This window comes from Salvelinus alpinus, chromosome 18, assembly GCF_045679555.1.
Source record: "Salvelinus alpinus chromosome 18, SLU_Salpinus.1, whole genome shotgun sequence".
NCBI classification, from domain to species: Eukaryota; Metazoa; Chordata; class Actinopteri; order Salmoniformes; family Salmonidae; genus Salvelinus; species Salvelinus alpinus.
The window spans coordinates 50,358,293-50,375,854 of NC_092103.1; the positions used below are offsets into that span (position 1 = coordinate 50,358,293).

The 17,562-nt window shown below is 41.8% G+C and overlaps 1 protein-coding gene across 1 annotated transcript in view; it reads right to left on the minus strand.

Moving 5' to 3' along the window:
- Window positions 1–12,825: 12,825 nt before the first annotated feature.
- The window catches only part of LOC139544447 (A-kinase anchor protein 2-like), a 148,915-nt gene continuing 144,178 nt past the window's right edge, over window positions 12,826–17,562 (minus strand). The window contains exon 6 of the mRNA XM_071351556.1: window positions 12,826–15,094. Within this exon, the coding sequence (XP_071207657.1) occupies window positions 14,981–15,094 (114 nt within the window). The 3' untranslated portion in view covers window positions 12,826–14,980. The remainder of the gene's footprint in view (window positions 15,095–17,562) is intronic.

A 17,562-nucleotide genomic window follows, 5' to 3' on the forward strand; every position in this document is an offset into this window, starting at 1 on the left:
GAGTGTTGTAATGCAGGGTCACTATAGCAACAGAGTGTTGTAATGCAGGGTTACTATAGCAACAGAGTGTTGTAATGCAGGGTCACTATAGCAACAGAGTGTTGTAATGCAGGGTCACTATAGCAACAGAGTGTTGTGATGCAGGGTCACTATAGCAACATAGTGTTGTGATGCAGGGTCACTATAGCAAAAGAGTGTTGTAATGCAGGGTCACTATAGCAACATAGTGTTGTGATGCAGGGTCACTATAGCAACAGAGTGTTGTGATGCAGGGTCACTATAGCAACATAGTGTTGTGATGCAGGGTCACTATAGCAAAAGAGTGTTGTAATGCAGGGTCACTATAGCAACATAGTGTTGTGATGCAGGGTCACTATAGCAAAAGAGTGTTGTAATGCAGGGTCACTATAGCAACATAGTGTTGTGACGCAGGGTTACTATAGCAACAGAGTGTTGTAATGCAGGGTCACTATAGCAACAGAGTGTTGTAATGCAGGGTTACTATAGCAACAGAGTGTTGTAATGCAGGGTCACTATAGCAACAGAGTGTTGTAATGCAGGGTCACTATAGCAACAGAGTGTTGTGATGCAGGGTCACTATAGCAACAGAGTGTTGTAATGCAGGGTCACTATAGCAACATAGTGTTGTGACGCAGGGTTACTATAGCAACAGAGTGTTGTAATGCAGGGTCACTATAGCAATATAGTGTTGTGATGCAGGGTCACTATTTTACATTTAAGTCATTTAGCAGACGCTCTTATCCAGAGCGACTTACAAATTGGCAACAGAGTGTTGTGATGCAGGGTCACTATAGCAACAGAGTGTTGTGATGCAGGGTCACTATAGCAACAGAGTGTTGTAATGCAGGGTCACTATAGCAACATAGTGTTGTGATGCAGGGTCACTATAGCAACAGAGTGTTGTAATGCAAGGTCACTCTAGCAACAGTGTTGTAATGCAGGGTCACTATAGCAACAGAGTGTTGTGATGCAGGGTCACTATAGCAACAGAGTGTTGTGATGCAGGGTCACTATAGCAACATAGTGTTGTGATGCAGGGTCACTATAGCAACAGAGTGTTGTGATGCAGGGTCACTATAGCAACAGAGTGTTGTGATGCAGGGTCACAATAGCAACAGAGTGTTGTGATGCAGGGTCACTATAGCAACAGAGTGTTGTAATGCAGGGTCACTATAGCAACAGAGTGTTGTAATGCAAGGTCACTCTAGCAACAGTGTTGTAATGCAGGGTCACTATAGCAACATAGTGTTGCAATGCAGGGTCACTATAGCAACATAGTGTTGTGATGCAGGGTCACTATAGCAACAGAGTGTTGTAATGCAAGGTCACTCTAGCAACAGTGTTGTAATGCAGGGTCACTATAGCAACAGAGTGTTGTGATGCAGGGTCACTATAGCAACATAGTGTTGTGATGCAGGGTCACTATAGCAACAGAGTGTTGTAATGCAAGGTCACTCTAGCAACAGTGTTGTAATGCAGGGTCACTATAGCAACAGAGTGTTGTGATGCAGGGTCACTATAGCAACATAGTGTTGTGATGCAGGGTCACTATAGCAACAGAGTGTTGTGATGCAGGGTCACTATAGCAACAGAGTGTTGTAATGCAGGGTCACTATAGCAACATAGTGTTGTGATGCGGCCCGGTGGAATCTCTCCAGACCAGAGGACTGTCTTCTAGGAGAGGAACCCTGTGACGTCATCATCAGAGAGGGAGATTATAGACACACACTCTCTCTCTCTCTCTCTGCTCTCTCTCTCTCTCTCTCTCTCTGTTCTCTGCTCTCTCTGCTCTCTATCTCTCTCTCTGCTCTCTCTGCTCTCTCTGCTCTCTCTGCTCTCTCTCTCTCTGCTCTCTTTCTCTAAGGCTCTCTACTCTCTCTCAACTTCTCTCTCTGCTCTCTATCTCTCTCTCTGCTCTCTCTGCTCTCCTTCTCTCTGCTCTCCATCTCTGCTCTCTGCTCTCTCTGCTCTCTCTCTCTCTCTGCTCTCTCTCTCTCTCTGCTCTCTATCTCTCTCTCTGCTCTCTATCTCTCTCTCTGCTCTCTCAACTTCTCTCTCTGCTCTCTCTCTGCTTTCTATCTCTCGCTCTCTCTGCTCTGCTCTCTCTGCTCTCTATCTCTCTCTCTGCTCTGCTCTCTCTGCTCTCTATCGCTCTCTCTCTGCTCTCTGCTCTGCTCTCTCTGCTCTCTATCAATTCAATTCAATTCAATTCAAGGGGCTTTATTGGCATGGGAAACATGTGTTAACATTGCCAAAGCAAGTGAAGTAGATATTATACAAAAGTGAAATAAACAATACAAATTAACAGTAAACATTACACATACAGAAGTTTCAAAACAATAAAGACATTACAAATGTTATATTATATATATACAGTGTTGTAACAATGTACAAATGGTTGAATAAATGTTGATAGTTTGAACAGCTTGGATGTATCTAATATTATCTGGTCAATTTGGAGATTTGGGGTTGAAATCAATTAGTGTCACCCTGGGTGTGCTTTCCACACAGCCTCAGTGGTATGTTATGTTGAAGCCTCGCCTGTCTGGCACCACTGCAATCTCAATAAAGCACTGAGGAGGGCCCCATAGCTTGTCTCTCTCTCTCTCTCTCTCTCTCAGTATCTCTCTCTCAGTATCTCTCAGTATCTCTCTCTCAGTATCTCTCTCTCTGTATCTCTCTCTCTGTATCTCTCTCTCAGTATCTCTCTCAGTATCTCTCTCTCTGTATCTCTCTGTATCTCTCTGTATCTCTCTGTATCTCTCTCTCTGTATCTCTCTGTATCTCTCTCTCTGTATCTCTCTCTGTATCTCTCTCTCTCTCTCTCTCTCTCTCTCTCTCTCTCTCTCTCTCTCTCTCTCTCTCTCTCTCTCTCTCTCTCTCTCTCTCTCTCTCTCTCAATTCAATTCAAGGGGCTTTATTGGCATGGGAAACATGTGTTAACATTGCCAAAGCAAGTGAGGTAGATAATATACAAAAGTGAAATAAACAATAAAAATTAACAGTAAACATTACACATACAGAAGTTTCAAAGCAATAAAGACATTACAAATGTCATATTATATATATACAGTGTTGTAGCAATGTATAAATGGTTAAAGCACACAAGTTAAAATAAATAAACATAAATATGGGTTGTATTTACAATGGTGTTTGTTCTTCACTGGTTGCCCTTTTCTTGTGGCAACAGGTCACAAATCTTGCTGCTGTGATGGCACACTGTGGAATTTCACCCAGTAGATATGGGAGTTTATCAAAATTGGATTTGTTTTCGAATTCTTTGTGGATCTGTGTGATCTGAGGGAAATATGTGTCTCTAATATGGTCATACATTGGGCAGGAGGTTAGGAAGTGCAGCTCAGTTTCCACCTCATTTTGTGGGCAGTGAGCACATAGCCTGTCTTCTCTTGAGAGCCATGTCTGCCTACGGCGGCCTTTCTCAATAGCAAGGCTATGCTCACTGAGTCTGTACATAGTCAAAGCTTTCCTTAAGTTTGGGTCAGTCACAGTGGTCAGGTATTCTGCCACTGTGTACTCTCTGTTTAGGGCCAAATAGCATTCTAGTTTGCTCTGTTTGTTTGTTAATTCTTTCCAATGTGTCAAGTAATTATCTTTTTGTTTTCTCATGATTTGGTTGGGTCTAATTGTGCTGTTGTCCTGGGGCTCTGTGGGGTGTGTTTGTGAACAGAGCCCCAGGACCAGCTTGCTCTATCTCTCTCTCTCTCTGCTCTCTCTCTGCTCTCTCTCTGCTCTCTCTCTAGTCTCTCTCTCTCTCCTCTGCTCTCTCTCTGCTCTCTCTCTATCTCTATCTCTCTCTCTGCTCTCTCTCTCTCTGCTCTCTCTCTCTCTAAGGCTCTCTACTCTCTCTCTCGACTTCTCTCTCTGCTCTCTCTCTGCTCTCTCTCTAGTCTCTCTCTCTCTGCTCTCTCTCTGCTCTCTCTCTGCTCTCTCTCTCTGCTCTCTCTCTGCTCTCTCTCGCTGCTCTCTCTCTGCTCTCTCTATCTGTTCTCTATCTGCTCTCTATCTGTTCTCTCTCTGCTCTCTATCTGCTCTCTCTCTGCTCTCTCTCTCTGCTCTCTCTCTGCTCTCTCTCTGCTCTCTCTCTGCTCTCTCTCTCTGCTCTCTCTCTGCTCTCTATCTCTCTCTCCCAATCTCTCTCGCTTTTTATATCTTAACAGTGGTGCAGTTTGGTCAATCACCACTTGATGGCAGTGTTAAACCAAAATTGATGAAAACAACATCACTGCATCGAGAGAGAGTCTAATATACTGATATACAAAGTATTCAGAAAGTATTCAGACCCCTTGACTTTTTCCACATTTTGTAACGTTACAGCCTTATTCTAAAATGTATGTTTTTTCCCCTCATCAATCTACACACAATAACCAATAATTACAAATCAAAAACAGTTTATTTTATGTGTGCAAATTTATATAAAATAAAATATATATATATCACATTTACATAAGTATTCAGACCCTTTACTCAGTACTTCGTTGAAGCTAGGACCCAGAGCTCTGGTCTAAAGTAATGTGACCTGTACTATTCTGTTGTGTTTATAGACCTGTACTATTCTGTTGTGTTTATAGACCTGTACTATTCTGTTGTGTTTATAGACCTGTACTATTCTGTTGTCTACATAGACCTGTACTATTCTGTTATCTACATAGACCTGTACTATTCTGTTGTGTTTATAGACCTGTACTATTCTGTTGTCTACATAGACCTGTACTATTCTGTTGTCTACATAGACCTGTACTATTCTGTTATCTACATAGACCTGTACTATTCTGTTGTGTTTATAGACCTGTACTATTCTGTTGTCTACATAGACCTGTACTATTCTGTTGTGTACATAGACCTGTACTATTCTGTTGTGTTTATAGACCTAGGTACTGGCAGTCTCCGAGGTACTGGCAGTCTCAGAGGTACTGGCAGCCTCAGAGGTACTGGCAGTCTCAGAGGTACTGGCAGTCTCAGAGGTACTGGCAGCCTCAGAGGTACTGGCAGCCTCAGAGGTACTGGCAGCCTCAGAGGTACTGGCAGCCTCAGAGGTACTGGCAGCCTCAGAGGTACTGGCAGCCTCAGAGGTACTGGCAGCCTCAGTGTCTGACATCTCAGGATACAATAAGATAACGATTCAACCATCCCCAGTATCCTCATTCTAAACAACTGACAAACCTGAGCTTGGGGATTTATCCTTTCCTTTTCAAATCTGGCCTCAAATGTTAAATGATGTTTCTTTAGAGTTTACATGCGTCTTCTTAACCTCTGCAAAGCCTTTGGAAAGTTACAAAAATAATAGTTGAGACTTAATAGAATGACAAGATTGGCTCACAACATAGAGGACGGGCTGTGGGACACCAATGACTGTTATCATTGACTAATAGAGGGGCTGTGGGACACCAATGACTGGCAAAGAGTTTGATCTGTGCCTTTTGTCTCTTGAATTGGTTTAATTGTGTCGGGGTGAGTGGAATGTGTCCTTTGAGAAGATTCAAAGTAATCTCACATAGTGATAATATGAGATCTGAAGAACAATAACCCAAGATGGCCGTTCTTTAGGGGCAGCCCCCACTAGGGATCTCAAGAGCACTGGGGGCTCTGTGGTTTAAACCAATACGTCCATAGACACTGTGATTTAAACTAATATGTCTATCTATAGGCTCTGTGGTTTAAACCAATACGTCCATAGACACTGTGATTTAAACTAATATGTCTATCTATAGGCTCTGTGGTTTAAACCAATACGTCCATAGACACTGTGATTTAAACTAATATGTCTATCTATAGGCTCTGTGGTTTAAACCAATACGTCCATTGACACTGTGATTTAAACTAATATGTCTATCTATAGGCTCTGTGGTTTAAACCAATACGTCCATAGACACTGTGATTTAAACTAATATGTCTATCTATAGACACGGTGATTTAAACTAATATGCCTATCTATAGGCTCTGTGGTTTAAACCAATACGTCCATTGACACTGTGATTTAAACTAATATGTCTATCTATAGGCTCTGTGGTTTAAACCAATACGTCCATAGACACTGTGATTTAAACTAATATGTCTATCTATAGACACGGTGATTTAAACTAATATGCCTATCTATAGGCTCTGTGGTTTAAACCAATACGTCTATAGGCCCAATCCCTAATGGAGACACAACACCCCTTTTACTACCATTTCACCACAAACCTATTTGATGTCCACTGCAGGTTGGGTTTGGAAAAAGATAAAACATTTAATAAAATAATACATAGGGGGAGTGGCCACACAGACCAAGGAAACTGGCCAAATATGTACATTAGAATGTAACAACCCATTTCATCATAGTTCTTCAGAATGGCAGAAAGCTGAAGTCCAAAGCTCTCCATCTGTTCCTGCACCTCCCGGGATAAAGGCAGCAAGCCTTCAGTGGGATGGTCTAGTGCAGCACAGAACGATCGCTGCACGTTCTGATTAGTTATTTGATGAAACTCAGAACATATCTGTAGATATAGGGTTAGGGTCAGTACTTAAAGAGATTATACATTACTAGGGTTAGGGTCAGTACTTAAAGAGATTATACATTACTAGGGTTAGGGTCAGTACTTAAAGAGATTATACATTACTAGGGTTAGTACTTAAAGAGATTATACATTACTAGGGTCAGTACTTAAAGAGATTATACATTACTAGGGTCAGTACTTAAAGAGATTATACATTACTAGGGTTAGGGTCAGTACTTAAAGAGATTATACATTACTAGGGTTAGGGTCAGTACTTAAAGAGATTATACATTACTAGGGTCAGTACTTAAAGAGATTATACATTACTAGGGTCAGTACTTAAAGAGATTATACATTACTAGGGTTAGGGTCAGTACTTAAAGAGATTATACATTACTAGGGTTAGTACTTAAAGAGATTACCTCATCTCGGCTTTGTTGAGCCCAATGGGACATTGCTGGTCAAGAACTCAAATAGGTTGTGAAGTAGCATGGACATATTGATGGAACAAGGTCACTAAACGGGTGGTTAGACAGGGTTCATACAGGGACAATAGGTGGGGCGGGAGGAAGAATGGTGTTCCTGATTTATACAGGGACAATAGGTGGGGCGGGAGGAAGAATGGTGTTCCTGATTTATACAGGGACAATAGGTGGGGCGGGAGGAAGAATGGTGTTCCTGATTTATACAGGGACAATAGGTGGGGCGGGAGGAAGAATGGTGTTCCTGATTTATACAGGGACAATAGGTGGGGCAGGAGGAAGAATGGTGTTCCTGATTTATACAGGGACAATAGGTGGGCAGGAGGAAGAATGGTGTTCCTGATTTATACAGGGACAATAGGTGGGGCAGGAGGAAGAATGGTGTTCCTGATTTATACAGGGACAATAGGTGGGGCAGGAGGAGGAATGGGGTTCCTGATTTATACAGGGACAATAGGTGGGCAGGAGGAAGAATGGTGTTCCTGATTTATACAGGGACAATAGGTGGGCAGGAGGAAGAATGGTGTTCCTGATTTATACAGGGACAATAGGTGGGGCAGGAGGAAGAATGGTGTTCCTGATTTATACAGGGACAATAGGTGGGGCAGGAGGAAGAATGGTGTTCCTGATTTATACAGGGACAATAGGTGGGCAGGAGGAAGAATGGGGTTCCTGATTTATACAGGGACAATAGGTGGGGCAGGAGGAAGAATGGTGTTCCTGATTTATACAGGGACAATAGGTGGGGCAGGAGGAAGAATGGTGTTCCTGATTTATACAGGGACAATAGGTGGGCAGGAGGAAGAATGGGGTTCCTGATTTATACAGGGACAATAGGTGGGCAGGAGGAAGAATGGGGTTCCTGATTTATACAGGGACAATAGGTGGGCAGGAGGAAGAATGGTGTTCCTGATTTATACAGGGACAATAGGTGGGCAGGAGGAAGAATGGGGTTCCTGATTTATACAGGGACAATAGGTGGGCAGGAGGAAGAATGGTATTCCTGATTTATACAGGGACAATAGGTGGGACAGGAGGAAGAATGGTGTTCCTGATTTATACAGGGACAATAGGTGGGCAGGAGGAAGAATGGTGTTCCTGATTTATACAGGGACAATAGGTGGGCAGGAGGAAGAATGGGGTTCCTGATTTATACAGGGACAATAGGTGGGGCAGGAGGAAGAATGGTGTTCCTGATTTATACAGGGACAATAGGTGGGGCAGGAGGAAGAATGGTGTTCCTGATTTATACAGGGACAATAGGTGGGGCAGGAGGAAGAATGGTGTTCCTGATTTATACAGGGACAATAGGTGGGCAGGAGGAAGAATGGTGTTCCTGATTTATACAGGGACAATAGGTGGGGCAGGAGGAAGAAATGGTGTTCCTGATTTATACAGGGACAATAGGTGGGGCAGGAGGAAGAATGGTGTTCCTGATTTATACAGGGACAATAGGTGGGGCAGGAGGAAGAATGGTGTTCCTGATTTATACAGGGACAATAGGTGGGCAGGAGGAAGAATGGGGTTCCTGATTTATACAGGGACAATAGGTGGGGCAGGAGGAAGAATGGTATTCCTGATTTATACAGGGACAATAGGTGGGACAGGAGGAAGAATGGTGTTCCTGATTTATACAGGGACAATAGGTGGGCAGGAGGAAGAATGGTGTTCCTGATTTATACAGGGACAATAGGTGGGCAGGAGGAAGAATGGGGTTCCTGATTTATACAGGGACAATAGGTGGGGCAGGAGGAAGAATGGTATTCCTGATTTATACAGGGACAATAGGTGGGACAGGAGGAAGAATGGTGTTCCTGATTTATACAGGGACAATAGGTGGGCAGGAGGAAGAATGGTGTTCCTGATTTATACAGGGACAATAGGTGGGCAGGAGGAAGAATGGGGTTCCTGATTTATACAGGGACAATAGGTGGGGCAGGAGGAAGAATGGTGTTCCGGATTTATACAGGGACAATAGGTGGGGCAGGAGGAAGAATGGTGTTCCTGATTTATACAGGGACAATAGGTGGGCAGGAGGAAGAATGGTGTTCCTGATTTATACAGGGACAATAGGTGGGCAGGAGGAAGAATGGGGTTCCTGATTTATACAGGGACAATAGGTGGGGCAGGAGGAAGAATGGTATTCCTGATTTATACAGGGACAATAGGTGGGACAGGAGGAAGAATGGTGTTCCTGATTTATACAGGGACAATAGGTGGGCAGGAGGAAGAATGGTGTTCCTGATTTATACAGGGGCAATAGGTGGGCAGGAGGAAGAATGGGGTTCCTGATTTATACAGGGACAATAGGTGGGCAGGAGGAAGAATGGTGTTCCTGATTTATACAGGGACAATAGGTGGGGCAGGAGGAAGAATGGTGTTCCTGATTTATACAGGGACAATAGGTGGGGCAGGAGGAAGAATGGTGTTCCTGATTTATACAGGGACAATAGGTGGGGCAGGAGGAAGAATGGTGTTCCTGATTTATACAGGGACAATAGGTGGGCAGGAGGAAGAATGGGGTTCCTGATTTATACAGGGACAATAGGTGGGGCAGGAGGAAGAATGGTATTCCTGATTTATACAGGGACAATAGGTGGGCAGGAGGAAGAATGGTGTTCCTGATTTATACAGGGACAATAGGTGGGGCGGGAGGAAGAATGGTGTTCCTGATTTATACAGGGACAATAGGTGGGGCGGGAGGAAGAATGGTATTCCTGATTCTCACAATTCCCCTTTTTTCTTTAGAGCTTCAGATTGAGATTGTTGTTATTCTCCAATATGTTTTTCTTCAGTGTTGCACTCTGGGTTCTCCAAGGGGAAAACTCCCTCTATTCTCCTCTTGACAGTTGGAGCCCCATGTTTTTGCTAGGAATTGTCCACTGTTGGTATCAATTCATTTGGTCCCAAAAAGACAAAAATAATTTTTGTCTAGTTTTAGCTGAGTCCCCAGTCAGAATCCATGTGGTTCTTTTAAAAGTTTCTAAAAAGATTAAAGGTACATTTTTAAAAATGCGCTCATGACGTTTCACCACAATAGGTTTCTTCAGACAATGGACAATGGACAAAAAGTAGCCAATCAAAGCCAATGGAGAGTGATGAGTAGCATCATCAAACCAGCGAGGCTGCCAGCAAGCCAACAGTGATGATGCTGCCTAGCTCCAGTTATCTCTGTGTCCAGAGTCTACCCATCCTCCCACAAGAGCCGTCAGGATAATGGCTCCACAGTCCCCTCCATCTCCGACTATCTTGGAACAGAGGTGCCAGCTCAGATTAGCCTAGAAAACCTACCGTAGCCGCAGGTTTTCTGTCCAAACACCTTCATTTAATAGCAACTGGTTCATAAGAAGATGGTGTCTCGAATACTCGGTTACTGAAGATGCGGCATTGCAGAAAGTTCTGTGTGGGTCCATCTACTAGGAGGTTGTTAACTAGTCTGTATATATAAAGTTCTGTGTTCCATCTACTAGGAGGTTGTTAACTAGTCTGTATATATAAAGTTCTGTGTGGGTCCATCTACTGGGAGGTGGTTAACTAGTCTGTATATATAACTAGTCTGTATATATAAAGTTCTGTGTGGGTCCATCTACTAGGAGGTTGTTAACTAGTCTGTATATATAAAGTTCTGTGTGGGTCCATCTACTAGGAGGTTGTTAACTAGTCTGTATATATAAAGTTCTGTGTGGGTCCATCTACTGGGAGGTGGTTAACTAGTCTGTATATATAAAGTTCTGTGTGGGTCCATCTACTAGGAGGTGGTTAACTAGTCTGTAGATATAAAGTTCTGTGGGGGTCCATCTACTAGGAGGTGGTTAACTAGTCTGTATATATAAAGTTCTGTGGGGGTCCATCTACTAGGAGGTGGTTAACTAGTCTGTATATATAAAGTTCTGTGTGGGTCCATCTACTAGGAGGTGGTTAACTAGTCTGTAGATATAAAGTTCTGTGTTCCATCTACTAGGAGGTTGTTAACTAGTCTGTATATATAAAGTTCTGTGTGGGTCCATCTACTGGGAGGTGGTTAACTAGTCTGTATATATAAAGTTCTGTGTGGGTCCATCTACTAGGAGGTGGTTAACTAGTCTGTAGATATAAAGTTCTGTGTGGGTCCATCTACTAGGAGGTGGTTAACTAGTCTGTATATATAAAGTTCTGTGTGGGTCCATCTACTAGGAGGTGGTTAACTAGTCTGTATATATAAAGTTCTGTGTGGGTCCATCTACTAGGAGGTGGTTAACTAGTCTGTATATATAAAGTTCTGTGTTCCATCTACTAGGAGGTTGTTAACTAGTCTGTATATATAAAGTTCTGTGTTCCATCTACTAGGAGGTTGTTAACTAGTCTGTATATATAAAGTTCTGTGTGGGTCCATCTACTAGGAGGTGGTTAACTAGTCTGTATATATAAAGTTCTGTGTTCCATCTACTAGGAGGTTGTTAACTAGTCTGTATATATAAAGTTCTGTGTGGGTCCATCTACTAGGAGTTGGTTAACTAGTCTGTATATATAAAGTTCTGTGTTCCATCTACTAGGAGGTTGTTAACTAGTCTGTATATATAAAGTTCTGTGTGGGTCCATCTACTGGGAGGTGGTTAACTAGTCTGTATATATAAAGTTCTGTGTGGGTCCATCTACTAGGAGGTGGTTAACTAGTCTGTAGATATAAAGTTCTGTGTGGGTCCATCTACTAGGAGGTGGTTAACTAGTCTGTATATATAAAGTTCTGTGTGGGTCCATCTACTAGGAGGTGGTTAACTAGTCTGTATATATAAAGTTCTGTGTGGGTCCATCTACTAGGAGGTGGTTAACTAGTCTGTATATATAAAGTTCTGTGTGGGTCCATCTACTAGGAGGTGGTTAACTAGTCTGTATATATAAAGTTCTGTGTGGGTCCATCTACTAGGAGGTGGTTAACTAGTCTGTATATATAAAGTTCTGTGTTCCATCTACTAGGAGGTTGTTAACTAGTCTGTATATATAAAGTTCTGTGTGGGTCCATCTACTAGGAGGTGGTTAACTAGTCTGTATATATAAAGTTCTGTGTGGGTCCATCTACTGGGAGGTGGTTAACTAGTCTGTATATATAAAGTTCTGTGTGGGTCCATCTACTAGGAGGTGGTTAACTAGTCTGTAGATATAAAGTTCTGTGTGGGTCCATCTACTAGGAGGTGGTTAACTAGTCTGTATATATAAAGTTCTGTGTGGGTCCATCTACTAGGAGGTTGTTAACTAGTCTGTATATATAAAGTTCTGTGTGGGTCCATCTACTGGGAGGTTGTTAACTAGTCTGTATATATAAAGTTCTGTGTGGGTCCATCTACTAGGAGGTGGTTAACTAGTCTGTATATATAAAGTTCTGTGTGGGTCCATCTACTAGGAGGTGGTTAACTAGTCTGTATATATAAAGTTCTGTGTGGGTCCATCTACTAGGAGGTTGTTAACTAGTCTGTATATATAAAGTTCTGTGTGGGTCCATCTACTGGGAGGTGGTTAACTAGTCTGTATATGTAAAGTTCTGTACTAGGAGGTGGTTAACATGATTTCTTAAGAACTACCCCATCTCTGTACCCCACACATACAATTATCTGTAAGGACCCTTATTCGAGTAGTGAATTTCAGGCACAGATTGAACCAATAAGACCAGGGAGGTGTTTCAATGCCTCACAGAGAAGGGCCCCGATTGGTTGATGTGTAAAAAATGAAGTTATTAATTAGGCTTCGGATGGTGTATCAGTACACCCAGTCACTAAAAAGATACATGCGTCCTTTCTAACTCAGTTGCTGGAGAGGAAGGAAACCGCTCCGAGATTTTAACATGAGGCCAATGGTTACTCTAAAACAGTTACAGAGTTTAATGGCTGTGATTGGAGAAAACTGAAGATGGGTCAACAATACTAACCCAAATGACAGAGTGAAAAGAAGGACGCTTGAAAAGAATGAAAATATTTCAAAACATGCATCCTGTTTGCAACAAAGCACTTAAGTAAAACTGACAAAAATGTGGCAAAGAAATTAACTTCTGTCCTGAATACAAAGCGTTATGTTTGGGGCAAATCCAACACAACACATCACTGAGTACCACTCTTAATATGTTCAAGCATGGTGGTGGCTGCATCATGTTATGGGTTTGCTTGTCATCGGCAAGGACTAAGGAGTTTTTTGTAAAATAAATTAAAAAATGAAAATAGCTACAGGCAAAATCCTTGAGGAAAACCTGATTCATTCTGCTTTCCAGCGGGGAGACACTGGGAGAACAATGAGCAACAATCAACTTGACAGAGCTTGAAGAATTTAAAAAAGAATAATGGGCATAGAGACTTACCCAGAAAGAGTCACAGCTGTAATCACCGCCAAATGTCCACAAAGTATTGACTCAGGTGTGTGAATAATTATGTAAATTAGATATTTCTGTATTTTATTTTCATTTTTTTGTTAAAAAATGTATTAAATATAAAAAAACAGAAATATCTTATTTACATAAGTATTCAGACCCTTTGCTATGAGTCTCGAAATTGAGCTCAGGTGCATCCTGTTTCCATTGATCATCCTTGAGATTTTTCTACAACTTGATTGGAGTCCACCTCTGGTAAATTCAATTGATTGGACATGATTTGGAAAGGCACACACCTGTCTATATAAGGTCCCACAGTTGACAGTGCATGTCAGAGCAAAAACCAAGTGATGAGGTCGAAGGAATTGTCCATAGCGCTCCGAGACAGGATTGTGTCGAGGCACAGATCTGAGGAAGGGTACCAAAAAATGTCTGCAGCATTGAAGGTCCCCAAGAACACAGTGGCCTCCATCATTCTTACATGGAAGAAGTTTGGAACCACCAAGACTCTTCCTAGAGCTGGCCGCCCAGCCAAACTGAGCATGTGGGGAGAAGGGCCTTGGTCAGGGAGGTGACCAAGAACCCGATGGTCAACAAAAGTACTGAGTAAAGGGTCTGAATACTTATATACATGTGATATTTCATTTAATTTTTTTTTTAATACATTTGCTGAAATCTAAAAAATATATATTTTTTGCTTTGTCATTATTGGGTGTAGATAGTGTGGAGATTGATGAAAAACATTTTTTTAATCGATTTTAGAATAAGGCAATAACATGTGGGAGAAGTCCAGGGGTCTAAATACAGCCGAATGCACTGTACACTTTTAGACGAGCTCGTATGAATGGTTCGAGGCTACAGTACATCATCGACATCATCGTCAGGAAAGAGGAAACGACTTCCATTGTTATTGCTTTAGAAATATCAACTCATTTAAATCACTGAAGAAGAAGAGTGATAGCAATATCTATTTATATACGCCACTGTCTTAGCTTTTAGATAAATACTGGTATTATATGAGGTTAAATATCGTCATGCAGTCGCCAAAAAGGGATCAAGTCCCAGTAACATAGTTTTCTGTTGGATGAAACTGTAATCTGGAGAAAGGCCAAACCTGGGGCTTCAACAGAAAAATGGCTCCCCTATTCCCTATCTAGTTCACTACTCTGTTTAAATCTAGTGCACTACATAGGGAATAGGGGGCCATAGGGAATGCAGTTTATTTTCTCTCCAGTGATTCAATTCAGTCTGACATCCTCCCTGACACCACTCTAGGATCACTTGGCAGGCGTAATGTCTCTGTGTCAAATCAATCCTCCAATAATATCCACTTCAATACCACAAGAGTCTCATCGTCGTTGTCATCATCTGCATAGTTCACACAGTCCTTTACACACCTTTTATCTGGAAAAATCTAAACATTCCAAAATGGAACCTAGGGACATGACCTGCCCGGGAACGCACTGTTGCTGTCGTCACGGTTACTTGTCCGTCGCTTGGCAACCAGCCGTATCCCACGGGTCTCTCTGTTTCAGTGTTGGCAGGGCTGGCTGATGCTCCAGGTTGGTCCATCCAGTAGATCATGTGACGGGTCATGTGATCAGAATACTTTAGAAAAAATCCCTCCTCCTCCTTCCGTCCCTGGTAGTCGACTACTCCTCTTCCTCCTCTTCCTCCTCTTCTCCGTCCTCGTTAGTGTAAAGCCCCGCCTCCCACCTCAGCGCCATGTTGCTTTTCCTGCGGGTGACGCGGGTGGCCTCCAACACCTGGTAACCCAGACAACAAACAACAAGTCAGTCAACAGGGAGTAGAAACGGGGCTTCAGGGCACTAGGCAGTACCTGGGGATCATTCATTTCCCTTAAATAAATAAAGTTGAACTGAGTCTCTGGTATTACAAGATATTTTAATAAAACATCTTATCTATGTTACCCAACTAATTCTGATTAATCCGCCACAGTAATGACCACCATAAAAGCCTAAAAACTGTAGCAGGGCAATTCCATACCTGAAAATATTTTGGGTACCTCAGATTCAGTGGCGGTTGGTGCCGTTTATGATGAGGGAGGATTATTTTATTTTCATGAGAACGGCCTTATTTCTATTACAGCATATTGGATGACTGTCATTCATATTCACCCAGTTCAATGTAACAGTGATAGGTTTAGGTTACTGTCATTCGTATTCACCCAGTTCAATGTAACAGTGATAGGTTTAGGTTACTGTCATTCATATTCACCCAGTTCAATGTAACAGTGATAGGTTTAGGTTACTGTCATTCATATTCACCCAGTTCAATGTAACAGTGATAGGTTTAGGTTACTGTCATTCATATTCACCCAGTTCAATGTAACAGTGATAGGTTTAGGTTACTGTCATTCATATTTACCCAGTTCAATGTAACAGTGATAGGTTTAGGTTACTGTCATTCATATTCACCCAGTTCAATGTAACAGTGATAGGTTTAGGTTACTGTCATTCGTATTCACCCAGTTCAATGTAACAGTGATAGGTTTAGGTTACTGTCATTCATATTCACCCAGTTCAATGTAACAGTGATAGGTTTAGGTTACTGTCATTCATATTCACCCAGTTCAATGTAACATTGATAGGTTTAGGTTACTGTCATTCATATTCACCCAGTTCAATGTAACATTGATAGGTTTAGGTTACTGTCATTCATATTCACCCAGTTCAATGTAACAGTGATAGGTTTAGGTTACTGTCATTCATATTCACCCAGTTCAATGTAACAGTGATAGGTTTAGGTTACTGTCATTCATATTCACCCAGTTCAATGTAACAGTGATAGGTTTAGGTTACTGTCATTCATATTCACCCAGTTCAATGTAACAGTGATAGGTTTAGGTTACTGTCATTCATATTCACCCAGTTCAATGTAACAGTGATAGGTTTAGGTTACTGTCATTCATATTCACCCAGTTCAATGTAACAGTGATAGGTTTAGGTTACTGTCATTCATATTCACCCAGTTCAATGTAACAGTGATAGGTTTAGGTTACTGTCATTCATATTCACCCAGTTCAATGTAACAGTGATAGGTTTAGGTTACTGTCATTCATATTCACCCAGTTCAATGTAACAGTGATAGGTTTAGGTTACTGTCATTCATATTCACCCAGTTCAATGTAACAGTGATAGGTTTAGGTTACTGTCATTCATATTCACCCAGTTCAATGTAACAGCGATAGGTTTAGGTTACTGTCATTCATATTCACCCAGTTCAATGTAACAGTGATAGGTTTAGGTTACTGTCATTCATATTCACCCAGTTCAATGTAACAGTGATAGGTTTAGGTTACTGTCATTCATATTCACCCAGTTCAATGTAACAGTGATAGGTTTAGGTTACTGTCATTCATATTCACCCAGTTCAATGTAACAGTGATAGGTTTAGGTTACTGTCATTCATATTCACCCAGTACAATGTAACAGTGACAGGTTTAGGCTACTACATGATACTCTAATGTTCCCTATACCCATCATGAGGTTGCTACAACCTAGCCTATGAATGAAAGTTTACAACGTATGTGCAGGTCAAGAGAAGTTTGAGTAATCAAGGTGACAGACGTTTAATACCACCTTTCACACTGGCCTGCATCCAGCTGATCTGGGGTGTAATCAATAGTCCGAAGGTTGCTAACAAAGTGTTTCTATTGGACAAATTCATGTATGTTTATCCCCGTTTCGTTCCGTTTGCTTCCGTTTAAGAAATGTTTTTCAACAGAATCAGCGGAATGAATACACCCCTGACCACACGCAAACACAGTTCACTTTCATAGCAGCCACATACAAACAGCATGATCACTTACAATGAATACACCCCTGACCACATTCAAACACAGTTCACTTTCATAGCAGCCACATACAAAATGATCTCTTTGATCATTGTGTAGTTTCTTCTCACATCTACGCGCTTTCCTCCTCTCACCTTTTCCTTCGCTTGTGGACTTTTGAGTAGGCTAAACTAGCTAACTGCATTCGCTAGCTAAGTGAAGGTGAAAAATATGAAATATCTCTTTCTCTCTCTCTCTTGCTTCTCCTTAATGTTTTAAGAAATGCATTTGTTTAAAACTGTTAAACTATTGTCTCTCTCTCTCTTTGAGTCAACTACTCACCACATTTTATACACTGCAGTGCTAGCTAGCTGTAGCTTATGCTTTCAGTACTAGATTAATTATCTGATCCTTTGATTGGGTGGATGGACAACAGGT